The 14894-nt window shown below is 40.3% G+C and overlaps 2 protein-coding genes across 4 annotated transcripts in view; both read right to left on the bottom strand.

Annotated features, from left to right (window-relative positions):
* Positions 1–918, bottom strand: part of braf (B-Raf proto-oncogene, serine/threonine kinase) — a 34787-nt gene extending 33869 nt beyond the window's left edge. For both annotated transcript variants that reach the window (XM_072377179.1, XM_072377178.1), the window contains exon 1: positions 758–918. In XM_072377179.1, coding sequence (XP_072233280.1) covers positions 758–913 — 156 coding nt within the window. In that variant the 5' untranslated portion in view covers positions 914–918. The remainder of the gene's footprint in view (positions 1–757) is intronic.
* A 9566-nt stretch (positions 919–10484) lies between these two features.
* Positions 10485–14894, bottom strand: part of mrps33 (mitochondrial ribosomal protein S33) — a 216316-nt gene continuing 211906 nt past the window's right edge. Inside the window, exons 1-3 of one of the 2 annotated variants that reach the window (XM_072377221.1) lie at positions 12198–12380; positions 11367–11583; positions 10485–11026 (exon numbers count right to left, since the gene is read on the bottom strand). In XM_072377221.1, the coding sequence (XP_072233322.1) occupies positions 10921–11026; positions 11367–11581 (321 nt within the window). In that variant the 5' untranslated portion in view covers positions 11582–11583; positions 12198–12380 and the 3' untranslated portion in view covers positions 10485–10920. Of the gene's footprint in view, positions 11027–11366; positions 11598–12197; positions 12381–14894 lie in introns of those variants that run through there. The other variant, XM_072377222.1, reaches the window with a different exon arrangement.

The raw sequence follows: 14894 nt of genomic DNA on the forward strand, positions 1-14894 counted from the left end.
TAGGCTGCTGCCATGGTCCAGCAGTGAGGCCTCTGACCTGCAGACAGACAGCTAGGCTACATGGTCACTGCATTAACCGCTGAGGACACCGCCTGGTGATGCTTCCTGCTGTACGCGAGTGTGTTTGCGTGAGCTGCGATGGAGGGTCGGTTTGTTGTAAAGCTTGTGATGCTTCCACCAGTAGCACGAGGCTAAATCAAACCACAAGTATCACAAGCACGACTTCAGCAAGTCTCCCATCTCCATCATCCTCATCATCATCACCATCACCACCATCCTCATCACCTCTGAGGTGAAGAGCCGAAGTGAATGGGTGATAAATATAACTTTCGCCACGGCAACATCCACCACAATGCATTAAAAAACGCAGTGATTGCGTGTCTTTGTTGTGTCAACAGCGGTATGTGCGTATGCTACTGGCGCACCAGGCTGCAGCTGCAGTGAGCCTGGAAAACGAAGCCAGGAGCGAGTGGAATAAAGCAGGCCCGAAATAAACACAGGCTCCGCCGTATAAAACGCTCTTCTCCCGTTCGCATTCGTCTGTCGCATTTTTCTGTTCAAAAGAGGTCTAGGGTTGCTGTCGGCCCGAGCCCGAGCGAATCGTCCGCATTAAGTGCATCGTCTTGCACCCTGCACTGTATCCCCCACGATCCATATTGCAGCCGGTGTTTCCTGAACATTTCCATCCAATTACCTCCGCTCGGAGCCAGCGTCCCCTGCCCAGCTAAGTCCCGAGCCAAGCCGCCGTGGCGCTTACCTCCTCATCCTGCGGACCTCCGGGAATGCCCGACGAGCAGGAAGAGTCCAGCCCTGCGCCCAACTCCTCCAGGCCGCGCTCTCTGCCCGGCTCCCGCTCCGTGGTGTCTCCGTTGAAGACGGGCGGTGGGGACTCGGCGCTGCTCAACGCCGCCATTTTAAACTGCGAGAAACTGAGTGGAAAATAATAGGGGGGAAACGCAAGCTGGTGCTGAGGACAGGAGGGGGAGACAGAGACGCAGGATGATCACGGCGGAGCTCCCAAACTTGTCGACCCGGTGTCGCAAAACTGCTGTTAATCGGAGACGAAATTATTATTTTTATTATTAGTAGTAGTGGTAGTAGTCTTTTAGGTATTTGGATCCTTTCATAACTGATGTTTTTTGACAAAGCCATAAGCTGAAGTGTATGCTGATGCAACTGTCCAGTCCTACTCATAAAAAAGTAACCAAAATCTAGTGAAATGCATAATTTATTTGGTTTAATTAGGCTTTAGACCTTTTTCTTAAGACATAATGACTTCCCCAATGACTTATATGGTGTGCCATGGAAATATTTGTTTCATAAATGTTGTAGCCTGTTATTTAAAAGATGGCAAGACCAGTTGGATTTTCTTCTAAGAGATTGCAGAAGAAGCAGTTTCTCATTCAGTCAGTGCTTTATCCAGTTCAGGGTCATGATGGGCCTGAAGTTTGTCTCATGACCATCAGGCAAGAGGATACACCCTGGACAGGTCACAAGGCCATCACAGGGAGACAAATGAGACAACCAAGCACTCCATACACAATAATTCTTTTTGGACTGTAAAGGGACGCCAAAGTACCAGCAAACTCCTGAGGTGTCAGTCCTAATGACTGCTCCACCATGCAGCTCACCTGCAGTTCCTAGCTATAGAGTAAAATCCACAATACAACCAATGTGGCACATATTTATAAGCTTCTCTCTGACACATGGGAATAAATGTAGTGGGCATATGCAAAGAGAAAATATTATAGAAATGAATACAAGTCTTTAAAAAAGACCTATTGGCCTATTGATTTATTTACTGAGACATTTATACATTTTTGTGTTTATTTCTAATTATGACAGTTTATTAGGTAAAATATTAGATTTTGTTTTTATACACACACTTGAATTGAATTTACGTATTTATAAAAGAAAATACAACAGAATAAACAACTTTTCTGTTGACTGTCTTGAAGCAGGTTACATACTTTAGTAGTCTATTTGGAGCTCAAAGTAAGTTCAGTCACAAAAAATAAGGACATCTATAGAAAAGACTAAAGTCTTAATGAAGGACAATTTTAAGGATTGCTCAGTCAAATTCTAACAGAAAATGGTGTGCTTAAACTTTGTTTATTTTGACCATTCCATCTCAGCAGAACAGTCAGTGTTTCCATTCAATAGATCGTCTTGCTAATCACTATCCATTTATGCACTGTAGGCAACCATATGTGTATGATTGTTTTTTTTTTTCAGATCACTCAGATGAAGAAATCTACGTTTGTGGGTTCTGCATCCTGAGCACACAAATATTTTCCTGAAACACTTTTTGGGCAGCTCCAGAAAAAAAATGCGGTAGTGATTAGAATCTTCTCCCCCAAAACTTTTCCAGCATGTGTCGAGAGTTGATGTAGCTTATGTTTTCATATTAAGGGTGCCAAAGGAACAGACAAGGTTCTTCCAAAAAAACCTGAGCTACTATATAAAAGAAAGTAGAGCTCCTGTTATTTAATTCATTCTCTCATCTCTCTTTGACGTATGCAGTGGTTGTTCTTTTACCTTTTGCAATACCCTAATGAGTTTTGAAATCAGTCATTTAGGGGTGTGAGTAGGGCCACACTATTTAACTGTGTTGTGTTCCATAGTTGTTTAATTTTTCATTAGAAGATAATGTCTTACTCGTAAGAATCAGAAAAACCCATTGTATTGCCATTAGATTTCTTAAATGGTTCAGTACTTAAGTTTTGAGTACGTTGTATTTGGTATAAACTCAAGTCAAATGTTGTATGTCATAGAATTAGGTGTGTAATGTAATTAAAGCAAGAGGGCTCAGATGATCCCTTGTCATTATGTGGTCACCAATCATTCCTTGAACAAGGACATCATTGTATCCTCTTGCCATGTCTTTCCAATTTACCCTATATTCGCTGTTACACCAAATAGTAATAGTTTTCAATTGGGCAGTGTGGTAATATAATCTAAAATTGGGCAGCGACATGTCCCCTTCTTCCTTATTAATGAGCTGTGTTTGCTGAACCGTGTTGATCTATTTGTCCCATTCACACACCTTATTCATTGAGAGCTTAATTGGCAATGACATAAACATCTATATCAGTTTAGGTAAAACAACCATTTTTATAATATCAGTACAGTCCTGAAATAAGTAAGGGCTTCAACCAGATATGCTGCCACCCTTTATTTTTCTTGTTTGGTCTTTTTCTATACAAGTCTTTAGGGTTAACCAAACTCCCAAATGTATAATGACTTTTTGGGTCCAATCAGTGGGTATCCGTTGGCTGAGTTCAGGTGATGGAATGCCATTAAATGTTAATATTATTATTATTTTTTTGTATATTTAGCATAGAATACAAGTATGTGTCATATGTGTATAAGGTCTAAAATGTTGGGAAGGTTGAGGTGGTGTATAAGGGATGGTTGCCTTCAAACAGCCGATGTGTAGATGGTACAGGAAGAACTCTGCTGACACAGACTTGGTCGAACACGGACGTAGTTTATTGGTCACCAGGTCCGTATCAGAATTACAGATAGATGCATCAAATCTGGAGAGATCCTTGAAGCCAAAAAGTCTGTATCATCTCTTCCTCACTGTGGGTGCTTCTCCCCTTATATTGGGTAAAACCTTTTCCTATGGGGTTGAGCCTGGGTGGGCTCAATAGTTAGACTGAAAGATATATGTATATCTATATTTCCCTGGTGTGGCTGTCCAGGACATCTTTCACTAATGGAGTTACGCATGGGTACTAAGGGATGTTTCTCCAGATGTTCATGGTTACCATTCTTCATCTCCTGTCTGGACACACCGAATACACGAACCTGAAGCCCTTCCGAACTTCTGTTTAGTGTCAGACATTACATTGACATTTGGATTACCAATGTACAGTATTAGATCTTTGTTGTACAATGATATTTTATGTTCTATGTCACTGATCTGGACTCAGCAGGATATTACACTCTTGTCTCATTACTTGTTCTAAAAGGTTCCATGATAACTTCACAAAGGCTTGGTGATAGAGGTACATCCTAAGACTTTAGCAATTTAATGCGATCAGTAAGGAGGTTCTATATGGGCTTGATGCATCTTTACAACTTGAACATGCTTTGGTGATGGGCTGCACGGTGGTGTGGTGGTTAGCACTGCGCCTCACAGCAAGAGGGTTCCAGGTTCTTTTCCCAGCTATGGCTTTTCTGTGTGTATTTGTAGTTTCTCCCCATGTATGTGAGGGTTCTCTCCAGGTACTCTGGCTTCCTCCCACTGTCCAACATGCATGTTAGGTCAATTGGTGACTGTAAATTGACCATAGGAATGAGTGGACTGTGATGGACTGATGACCTGTCCAGGGTGTACCCTACCTCTTGCCCAATGACAGCTGTGATAGGCTATAGCACGCCCGCCACCCTAAATTGGATTAAGCAATTGTAGAAAATGGATGTTTTGAATAATTAGTAAAGAATGTGAAATGTTATCTGCAGTTTGCTGTCCTCAAACAGCCTGTTTGGTCACTGTCAGTTAGATCAGTGACAACAGAGTCTAATCTCCAAGCTACAATAATTGCATTTTCCAAATCTTTAAGATGATTTTCAAGCAGTTTATTTTCTTTATCTTTTTTGATTGCTTCGGTGAAAGAGATAAATCCATCCCTAGTAACTTACTTCTAATAGAGTATGATAATGACCATGTTTGTGGGGGGCAGAGTAAAAAGTGTACGTGTATCTCCTCAGTCATTTATTCTGAGGAGATACAAATCTGTTAATATTGGACATGTCTAGTTTAGGTTTAGCCCTGTGTTAAAATCTTCTATGCAAATTAGTAAAGCTTGTCATTTTGGGTTATTGATTCTTTAAATTGTATTTTGATCACTTTGTAGGAGTAAGTAAAAACAAACAAAGGAGCTCAACTTATTTTAAATTCAACCCCTCACTTGCACATATCCGATCTTGGTTTGATCAACAGGTAATGGTAAGTGAACTGTGTTCGTTGAGTGCTTTTCTAAATTTTCTAAATTTGTTTACCACTCAGAGTGCTTTTACATTCCAAGTCACATTCACACACAGCACTTTATAATCTGTAAAGCTATACAGAGCTTTTTCTCTATCCAACACATTCATACACTGATGGACAACATGGGGTTAAGTGTCCCAAGGACACTTTGACATGTGGTCTGGGGAGGCCTGGGATCAAACCATTGACCTTCACTGGCACACAACTGCTTTCCCTCTTGATCTACAACTGCCCAAATTAGAAAAAGGAATGTGGAATGATGAAACATTGTCCAGAAATCAAATTCAATCTCTGGTTAGATAAACACAATTAATCTGGAACTGAATGTTTCAAAAACCAAGAAAGCAGTTGTGTATTTTCATTACTGTTGGGAAGTTCTTTTTCCTCTCGAACAGTAAATTGAACGAATCTTTGAACGAGTCAATTCGTTCATTTTTCCAGCAGGTGGCGCTGTAGCCCTACTGTGGGCGTTGCACAAAATGGCCACAGTTCTAAACACTTAACACTGAAGGCAACATAGTTTTCTTCAGCTGAGCTGACAAAGTACAATATACAAAATGCTACAAACAATTCAAACCATGTGAAAAACTGGGAAAACAAATACACAATAAGGTGACTTCTGTCTGTATCCTCCCTGCCATTGTTGTTTAAAGCAGCCATTCTCAACCTTGGGGTCCCGACCCCAGTTGGGGTCGCGAGATGATCTCTGGGGGTCGCCAAATCATTTTGGAAAAATATAAATGCACAAAATTAATGTAGCTTCCGACTGGATGTTAGAAGGATGACAAGCGGTTGGTCTTAAACAGGCATTTTATTACTCAAAACCAGTTACTGTCGGTCGTAACTAGGCTACACCAAAACAACAACAAAGAACCTCTCCACTAGTCTCATGTCTGCCGTTGTCATTCACACATCATCAGAGCAAAGAAAGGTTTTTTTCTCCCCGGTCTGCTGTCAGCAGGAGCGGCGGCTGCAGAAAGTGTTCATAGACAGTCTGAAATCGCAGAACGTAAACTTAAACATTAGGCTACTTAAACATTATAAAAGTAAGCGTTGTTACATTCATAGCGTTTGTATGCGATTCTAATCTAGCAACTTTGCTAGCTGGAAAAATGGAGCGATGGCTTAAAAGTGTTCCAGACAGTCAGCAGCAGCAGGGGTCCCAAGATCAGCCACCAGAACCACCACCAGAGAAAAGAAGGGCACTGACCGGGCCGACACCTGCAGCTGATAAAGGTTCGAGGCTCCATAAATATCAGCCCGACTTTTTGAAATATGGCTTTTCCTGCACAACAAAAAACAGTGTTGACTCCCCACAATGTGTCATTTGCTCTGAGGTGCTGGCACACGAGAGCTTGAAGCGGGTAAAACTTAAGAGACTTGGGGTGTCGCGGACAGCAATGCTATTATTTTTTGGTAGAGTACAACACAAAATCAACATGTTATAATTTTTTAAAATATTTATTCACATTATATACACAGGAACACTATACATATCTACAAGAACCGAAGACCACTAATTAATTATGATTTCATGACAAATGAATGAACATCACAAATCAGACATCATTCATTTCCTCCTTCGTTTCTCAGTCCACAGCCCTGTAGCTGAGCTGCAGTCACATGACGTATGAACGGTCAGGTTTGTGAACGAACTGTAGTGATTACTGCTCTTCAGCCTGAGCTGACTGTCACATGACAAATGAACGAGGACCCAAGGAGTTGAGTCATGAACAAATCATTTCTGTTTCCTGTCCGAGGACCCGAGTAGTTGAGTGAGTCGTGAACGAATCATTTCTGTTTCCTGTCCTGCTGACTGAGCTTATGCAGCTGCCATGTGGCGAGGGAGGGTACTGCAGGAAAATGAACGAATCACTTACTGAGACGACTCGTTACTCCCGAGTCATATGAAAGATTAGTTCATATTGAACGAATCGTTCGCGAATGACACATCACTAATTTTCATAGCAGACATGCCTACCCTTGGCCATTGACAGCACACAAGTGCTGAAAATAGACAGCTACAATTTTCTTTTTTGGAAGATACCCTCTCGTCCATCTTGAAATGGAAGGATAAAACCAATGCCATTTTAAAAAGAAGCTTATTCAACATTGCTCTTTTAAAAACAGCATCCCTAACTTTGCTATAGCTGTCTGGTTTAGGAGCATCTCTGCAATCATCGTGTATTGATTTAACTCCATAGTTTACTGAATTTTAGAAGGCGTGCCCGTCCTTTTAAGTGCCCGTCCTATCCAGTTAACTGCTTTTTAAATGGACTGCTTTAAAAAAAACAACAACTTATGAGTATTAAGACAAGAACAACCAGATTTCAGATTTCCCCCAAGCTGTTCAACTCCTTAGCTCCCAGAAACAGACATTTTAAGCAACATGACAAGTTTTAATCAAGGGCAGGCAAATTGTTTTATGTGCAGAGCTTGTCTATTTATTGATCTATTAGTAATTTCTAAGGTGTACTTTATGCCAATTATATGTGAAGTGCTGATGTTGCTGCTAATCTCTCCCCAGGTGCTTCAGTGCTATTAATTAATTATTTATTAATCTTGCTGGTTTACTGGATCCAATCTCTTGAATTTTCTCTTATTTTCTTGTGTGTTCTCTTTTATCCTTGCCACAATATCTCCATCTGCCTGTTCATAATATGGAGATAATTTTTATTCGAATTGTTTATCAAATCGACTTTACAGTACCTTATTATGATGGAGTCTGAAATGATGATGGAATCTCTCCTGGACTCTTGCAACTCTACATAAGCCCTGAGGACTTTTTCTATTCCCAGCTTGAATTTTCCCTCTTTTTCCCATCCTCAGCCTTCTGTGCTGCAGTACTATTAAGGCAAGGTAACTCCAACAACACCTTGCAACTTTGGAATTATCTTCATCTTTAAACTCCGAATTTCTTCTTTAATGTTTTTGACATCAGTGAGGCTTTAATGGGCTTTTTGTGTTAAATTGACTGGGAAAGGATTTTGGTTAATGTCTTGAGAGCCTAAATGGAAATCCTTAGTCAAATATAAAATGCAACAAATTTGTATTCAGATCCTTACTGTCCCAACAATTATTATATTAATTATTTACAACCAAGAGGTACAATAAGTGATTGTCATATATTTAAGCATTTTACCTTAGAAAGTAGCTGGATTGTTCTTTGAGTTCTCCTTCGAGCAGGCTTCAATCTATTTGTTTTTGACTGCAACATAAAGGTTTGGACAGTGTCCTGTACTGTTCTGGTTCACTGGTACATGCCATTATTCCACCTTTTTTTGTGTGTGAAATGTGTTGCTGGTATCAGTTTACATTATACATTTTCTTTAACATAATGAAGTTGGTCGCTAATCATTCTAAAATAATTCACTTACAGTCATGTCTGATAAGGTTAAGGAACAAACCAGTTACATATTTAGGATTTTGTGGCAGTATATGATTGTTGTACCCTATTATCAAGATTTCGGAGTAAAAATAATTATTGTACACAGGAATTTGACCTGATAACAGCGCCACAGAGCAATAAAATAACAGATTAGAAATAACAATAAAAAATATGGTAAGTACAATACGTACAATTTGAATGAATGGGATTTTCAGAATGAAATACAGTTAGATGACCAGGAGTGTGTACAGGATGGCAGGAATGAATGTTATAATTAAGTGATCTTTAAGTGTCTGTGGAAGTGGCGGGGCTGGGGGGCTGAGATGTCCTTATTTAAGAGGGTGGTGGCCTGGGGGAAAAAACTGTTTAGGTGCCTGGTGGTTTTGGTTCTGATGGACCTGAACCTGCGACCTGATGGGAGGGGAGTAAACAGGGAGTGAGCTGGGTGAGATGGGTCCCCCACTATCCTCCTGGCCCTCTGCCGGGATCTGCCATCGTGCAGAACACACACAGGCTCCTGTTCTAGGTCTGTGAGACGGCTTGCTGTTCGCACGATGTGCTCCAGTCTGTTCTTGGTGTGGGCAGAGGATGCAGGGTGGAGGAGGTGAGGACACTCTCAATGGTGGGTCTGTAGAAGTGGGAGCGAACTTTGGGGGAGACATTCATCTTGCGGAGCAGTCTGAGGAAGAACATCCTCTAATGCGCCCACTTGATGACCTTGGAGGAGCGTGTCTCCCACTTAAGGTAGCTGGTGACGGTGGAGCCCAAGAGCTTCACAGAACTCACCACCTGAACTGCAGAGCTGTTGATGAGAAGTCGGGGTGGGAGGGTGGATGTCTCCGGAAGTCCATGACAGCTGGGTCTGACAGCTGGGTCTGAATTTTGGGTGAGGGTTTGATGTTCGACAGCCTTGGATGAACAAAAGGTCTCTTTATGGCATGGAATTTGCACAGAAAATGACTAGACATTTAGTGTGCTCCAAATAAACTCAAATTAAGCTTATCATTGACGTTTTTAATGAATGGTAAAATAACACTTAGAATTTGCCTTTGTAATCCTGATCCCATGGTTTATATATGAAATATTTAGCCAATTTTAGAAATTGAGGGAGTAAAGGGAAAAAAAATACTCAAAACAAACGTGTACCCTAAAAACAACCATAAACTTTCTCACAACTGTGCTCACACAGAACATAAACTGCAAAATGGATCCTAAACAATAATCTCAGCCATGCTTATAGTTTTCCTGACAAAAGTCTGAGTAGAATAAAAGATACAGGTACAAGCCTGTGTATACACAGCCAGAAAGTTGACTGGGGTCTTTGCCATCTTATTTTTGCAGAAAAATCCCACTTTAAAGAATGATCAGGTTTGAAGGCTTTTATGCAACCCATGGCAAAAATGATGGGATCACCATATTAGTGAAAATTACAAGGTAATTCCATAATCTTTTACACAATTGTACCTAGAGAAAATAACAGTTGTATTAAAATAGTTTGATATGTTTTACAAAGCCAGAATGCGCAGCTATTAAACAGAACTGTTAGGTGTCATATCTGCATTTTGTTTGTTGCTTTGCAAGATAAAAAAAAAACTTAAAAGAGTATCTTCCAAGTGTGGTGATTCCATCGTTTTTATAAGGGGTTTTACTTGCAATTCCACATTCAAAACCATCAGCTGCATGGGATGTTGTGTTGTACACTGAAGTGCTCTAGATGTGTCTTAATTGAACAGCAATATATTCTCTATAGACACCAGGTTTATTCTTCTGACCTACTGTGGACATATGAGTCAAAAGTGCAACATGTGTGTGAGCTGCCTTGTACTTGCGTTTGTTAGGAAAGAAGGTTGAAAGGAAAAAACATATGCCAGAATACAGTTTTTGTTGCATTTTAGGAAAAACTTCCTAACTTTTTCTGGAAGTGGGATATGTAAATGAGGTGGCACACTGTATACGAAACATTTTATAGCAATAAAATGAAAAAAAAAGTCAAAGACTATTATGTGGAACATGGCATCTCTAATTATACGTGCAGTGCTGTGGTCTTACTTTTCTAAATTAGTTTGAACCACAATATGGAGCAACTTTGCGACACTACACATCCCTCACTGGCTTTATTTAGAAAACACAAAGGGTGGCTACTTCTGTACATAGTTCTCAGCCATTTTGTACACAGTGAAGGTTTAATTTTGTCATGCAACATAGTGTAGATGCAAAAGGCCAGCATTTGCTCTTACTGCATTAACCCTGAAAACACATGACCATGTGAGTTCTTCTTACTGCTGCATCTGTTCTCAGATATTCCAGCAGAACATACCTCAAAGTTTCACATCATCATCCGATTCGCTGTTTGACCTGAAAGTAATCTTCAACATTAAAACGATGGCATTTGTCCAATACAACAGAACAAGACATGAGCATCTACAACATGTGCCGTGCTGATCTAAGGCATTAGTAGTCCAACCCAGTCTGCCTCCACAGACAGAAGAAACTTAAGTCCTGGGTGACAGTGGAGGTATAGAAATATTGCACTTTATTTCTTCTTGCCAGCCCTCTTCCCCTCTCCTTTCTTAGGTGTCCCTTTTCCTCTCAGTTTCCTCAGGCGCCGCATCTCTTCCTTGAAGTCTTCATGCTCATCTCTAGAAGGAAACAAAGTATTGTATCTTAACAAACTGTCAATTTTTACTGTGCTACTGCCAGTTAAACTCAAAACCTCCTGCACAGATGTTGTAAATGTAATGTAAAGTAATATGTCAATCATTATCTCATCAGGTTTTGGCTAATCTATTGTTATCATACAGTATATTATTATGAACGTGCTGCTTTAAAGTCTCTTTACTGGTTTGGTTGTTGGGAGTGTTGAGTGGAAAATGAATTTGGCACAAATTTACCGGTTTCTAACTAGAAAAATAACATCACAGATCAACCTTTAGCCAACAGTCAACCAGTATCAACATTATAGGGTAGAATCTACAGTACCTGAACAGACCCATGAACCTGAGCTTCTGGGTCATGGCGTAGTAAATCTTATGCTGTGGGTACCAGTCATATACCTCCTTCCTCTTGGCCATGGGAGGATCCTTGAACAGCTGGACCACCTTCATCGATCTGGAATCTGTTGGACGGACAACCTCTCCAAAGATGCGTGAGCTGAGTCTACCCATGCGCACTGCATAGCTAGACAAACCTGCCATGACTGAAGAGCAGAGGGTAGAGAACAAATTCTCCGTCACACGAGTGGGACTATGAGCATGGAAAGAGAACTCACTGCATTCTGCGGCTACACAATCAATTCTACAATTATCAGAGTAAGAGGACTGTTAAACATGACTGGATGGTCACACTGTGTGCTGAGATGGATAAGATATCTGCTGAGGAATCAGTCCCCTCAACTCTTTGAAACTTCAAGCAAACCATGATGTCAGACATTCTTGTTATCGTTTAAAGTAGTCTCGAACAATAGTTCAAGGTTTTCTGATTGTCTAAAAACTAACTGCCCTGGGGTTTCTCACTCAGCCCCTGAAGTGTTGTTCTGTTGTTGTGGGCTTGCAGCGAGATGAACGAAGCATCGGTTGGAGCTGAACAGAACTTCATTAAGTCTCCGATAATGACTCGGTGTATATACGTACCATCTCGTGGCTAAACATGAACTATAACGTGCAATTAAAACGTCAAAAAACAGCCCAAATAAATTGCATTTCGTCCTCTGTTTGTCATCTCTGTTGTCATATCTTCTTCTCTCTATGTCAGCTCACGGCCTCCGTCACTGACCCCTCTTCATGTATTCACAGTTATGACAGCGTTTCTTACCCTGCAGTCTGTGATGTGGGACCACCTTCTGTTTAACGGCAACTGCTGGCACAACCGGCTAATCTCTGCCGAAATGCTACTGACGCTTCAATTCACTACAGTTGAGCTGACATTAACCTTCACATATACAACATCTTTTACAAGCCCCTTTCACGCATGACACAATTCTTCTTCTACTTCCTCTTTCTTCTTCTACGACCTGCGAGTATCACCGTATAAGGAGCATTACCGCCACCATTTGCTCCGGAGCGTAAATCAGAGCTCACACACATTCTGTTTAAAAAAACAGAAGAAAACGGTGGTACTGAACATGTTAATTAAAGTCTCAGTGTTGAGCCCACTTCCTTCCACTGATTTGCTTCAACTTCTGTTATGTCTTTGTTAAGTATGTTATATGCTATAATCCATTTCTACTGACATACAGTGCTGTACCTACATATTAATGTCATGTCCTGTATACATCTGTTTTGTTCGTCCATCTGAAGCATGGATGTCCAATATTGCTGTTAGCACTTACAATATGTTGGCATTTATTATGTGGGATTCCTGTCTCCTTCGAATATAATTGCCATATCTCCAGCCAAGACTTTAAGAGTGGAATTTTACTTAATCTTTCCAATGTGCATTTTTTTAGGCTGATAAAATCGATCAAATCGAGCGGATACATTTGAACAAATAAGGAGTTATTAACAAATAATAATAATTTGTCCCGAATTGCAACCAATTTAGACAACTCATAATATTCTATGTAATTTCTATGTAACTATGTAAACTTTTTTCTGTACATATTCAGCACAGGTTAGCTTTAAGTCAAAGATGATTCCTAAGAATGTAAAACTGTCACCCCTCCAACATTTTTACTCTGCTTAAAACGACTGTAGTTGTCTTTTTCTGTGAAAACTCTAAATGCCCAGCTTTTCAGTAGTCACTTGTATTTTCCCATTGATGCGCAAAATATTTTGTACCTTCTTGTCGCTCTTGATGCCCCATCATTGGCAAAAAGCCTTCTGCTGGGAAACAAAACATCAGTGATGAATGAAAAATTATGGGGTTTGTCACAATTTCTTGTGGGGTTAAATTTTTCACCTCAAATGTATGGCAATTCACTCACTTTTATGTAGTATGAGGTTCCCTCTTGTTTGTGTTTCTGTTTATCTGCCTTAAACAAAATTTCACAAAACTTGGTCAGGTGAAACATTCATTATGTTTGAATGTGGATCACAGATATCGGCCATGACACTCTCCAAGTGCCTTTAAAGATACTTTTTTCATTTAGTCTACTCTGCTCTTTCAACAACTTTAAAATTAACACTTCTATGGATGTCTTGTGGATCTTTTAAAAGACTGGACATCGTTATTGACAGGTATTTTTATCAAAAGCAGGGTATTTCTCTGTCGTAATAGTTCATTAACACAAGAGGGTGCTAGATATATAAAAACACAAAACTGCAGCCACAGATTCTTCTGGACTTTTTCGATGCTCACCCTCTACAACACAATGCCACTGCCTTAATGGAAATACAGGAAAGAAATGGGCCAATTGCATACATTTACAATATGAAATAACAGTCAACGGGTCTTTTAGACTCAGAGTAAACTAGACAGTACTAAAAGACAGATGTTTTCCTTCAGTTGACAATTCAATATAAAATCTAATCCATTCTTTTAGCAACTACATACAGTGTCAGGGCCTGAACGGTGGTGTGGTGGATAGCATCGTCACCTCACAGCAAGAGGGTTCCTGGTTTGAATCCCAGCTGGGGCCTTTCTGTGTGGAGTTGACATATTTTCCTAATGCTTGTTTCCTGAAACCCTCAATTTGATTCAGCGGGTATAGAAAATGGATTGATGGACATAAAGCATCACTTTTAAAGTTGCTCTATTTAAACTATTTCTTAACAGGACTTTTGCTTAACTATAATGAATCAATATGAATATCAACCTTCTGTTTTTAAAGTTCCTGAAGAAGCTGGTACAAATCAGCTATCAAGAGTTTCAGTCAGTTATTAGTATTGAATATAATCTCTGAAGCGCTGCACGGTGGTGTGGTGGTTAACACCTTTGCCTCACAGCAAGAAGGTTACTTGTTTGAATCCTGGCTTGAGCCTTTCTGTGCCTTGCATGTTTTCCTCATGTATGTGTGGTTTCTCTCCAAGTATTCCAGCTTTCTCCAACCACCGAAAAACATGCATGTCAGTTGAGGACTCTAAATTGATCCTAGGAGAGAGCATGAGTGTGCATGGTTGTTTGTCTCGTTTATGTCTATGTGGCCCTGTGGCGACTTGTTCAGGATGTCTTGCTTAATGACAGCTGGGATGTGCTCCAGCTGTCATTGTGTTGGATGAAGTGGATATAGAAAACTGACGGATGGATGGATATTCTCTCAACCTCAGACTAAGGACTTTCAGTCTATACATCTGTTGTTAGATTCCAGCGCTGCATTTGATACAGTCTGTTATAGCATTTTTATTACAAAGATCTGACTGTAATATTTGGACTAAAGGAACAACAGGTTAAAGTCATATCTATCAGAGAGATTCCAATTTGCTCGTGCAAGCGACGAGTCTCCTTGACACAGCAGTAGGTCATGCAGTTCCAAGGGGATCCATGCTTGGAACAATACTTTGCACTTATGTAGTGTACTGTGCTAATAGATAATGATAGTGTCAATTGTTGTGTATTTGACACTCAGCTGGA

This window comes from Leuresthes tenuis, unplaced genomic scaffold, assembly GCF_036924035.1.
Source record: "Leuresthes tenuis unplaced genomic scaffold, fLeuTen1.0.hap1 SCAF_23, whole genome shotgun sequence".
NCBI lineage: Eukaryota > Metazoa > Chordata > Actinopteri > Atheriniformes > Atherinopsidae > Leuresthes > Leuresthes tenuis.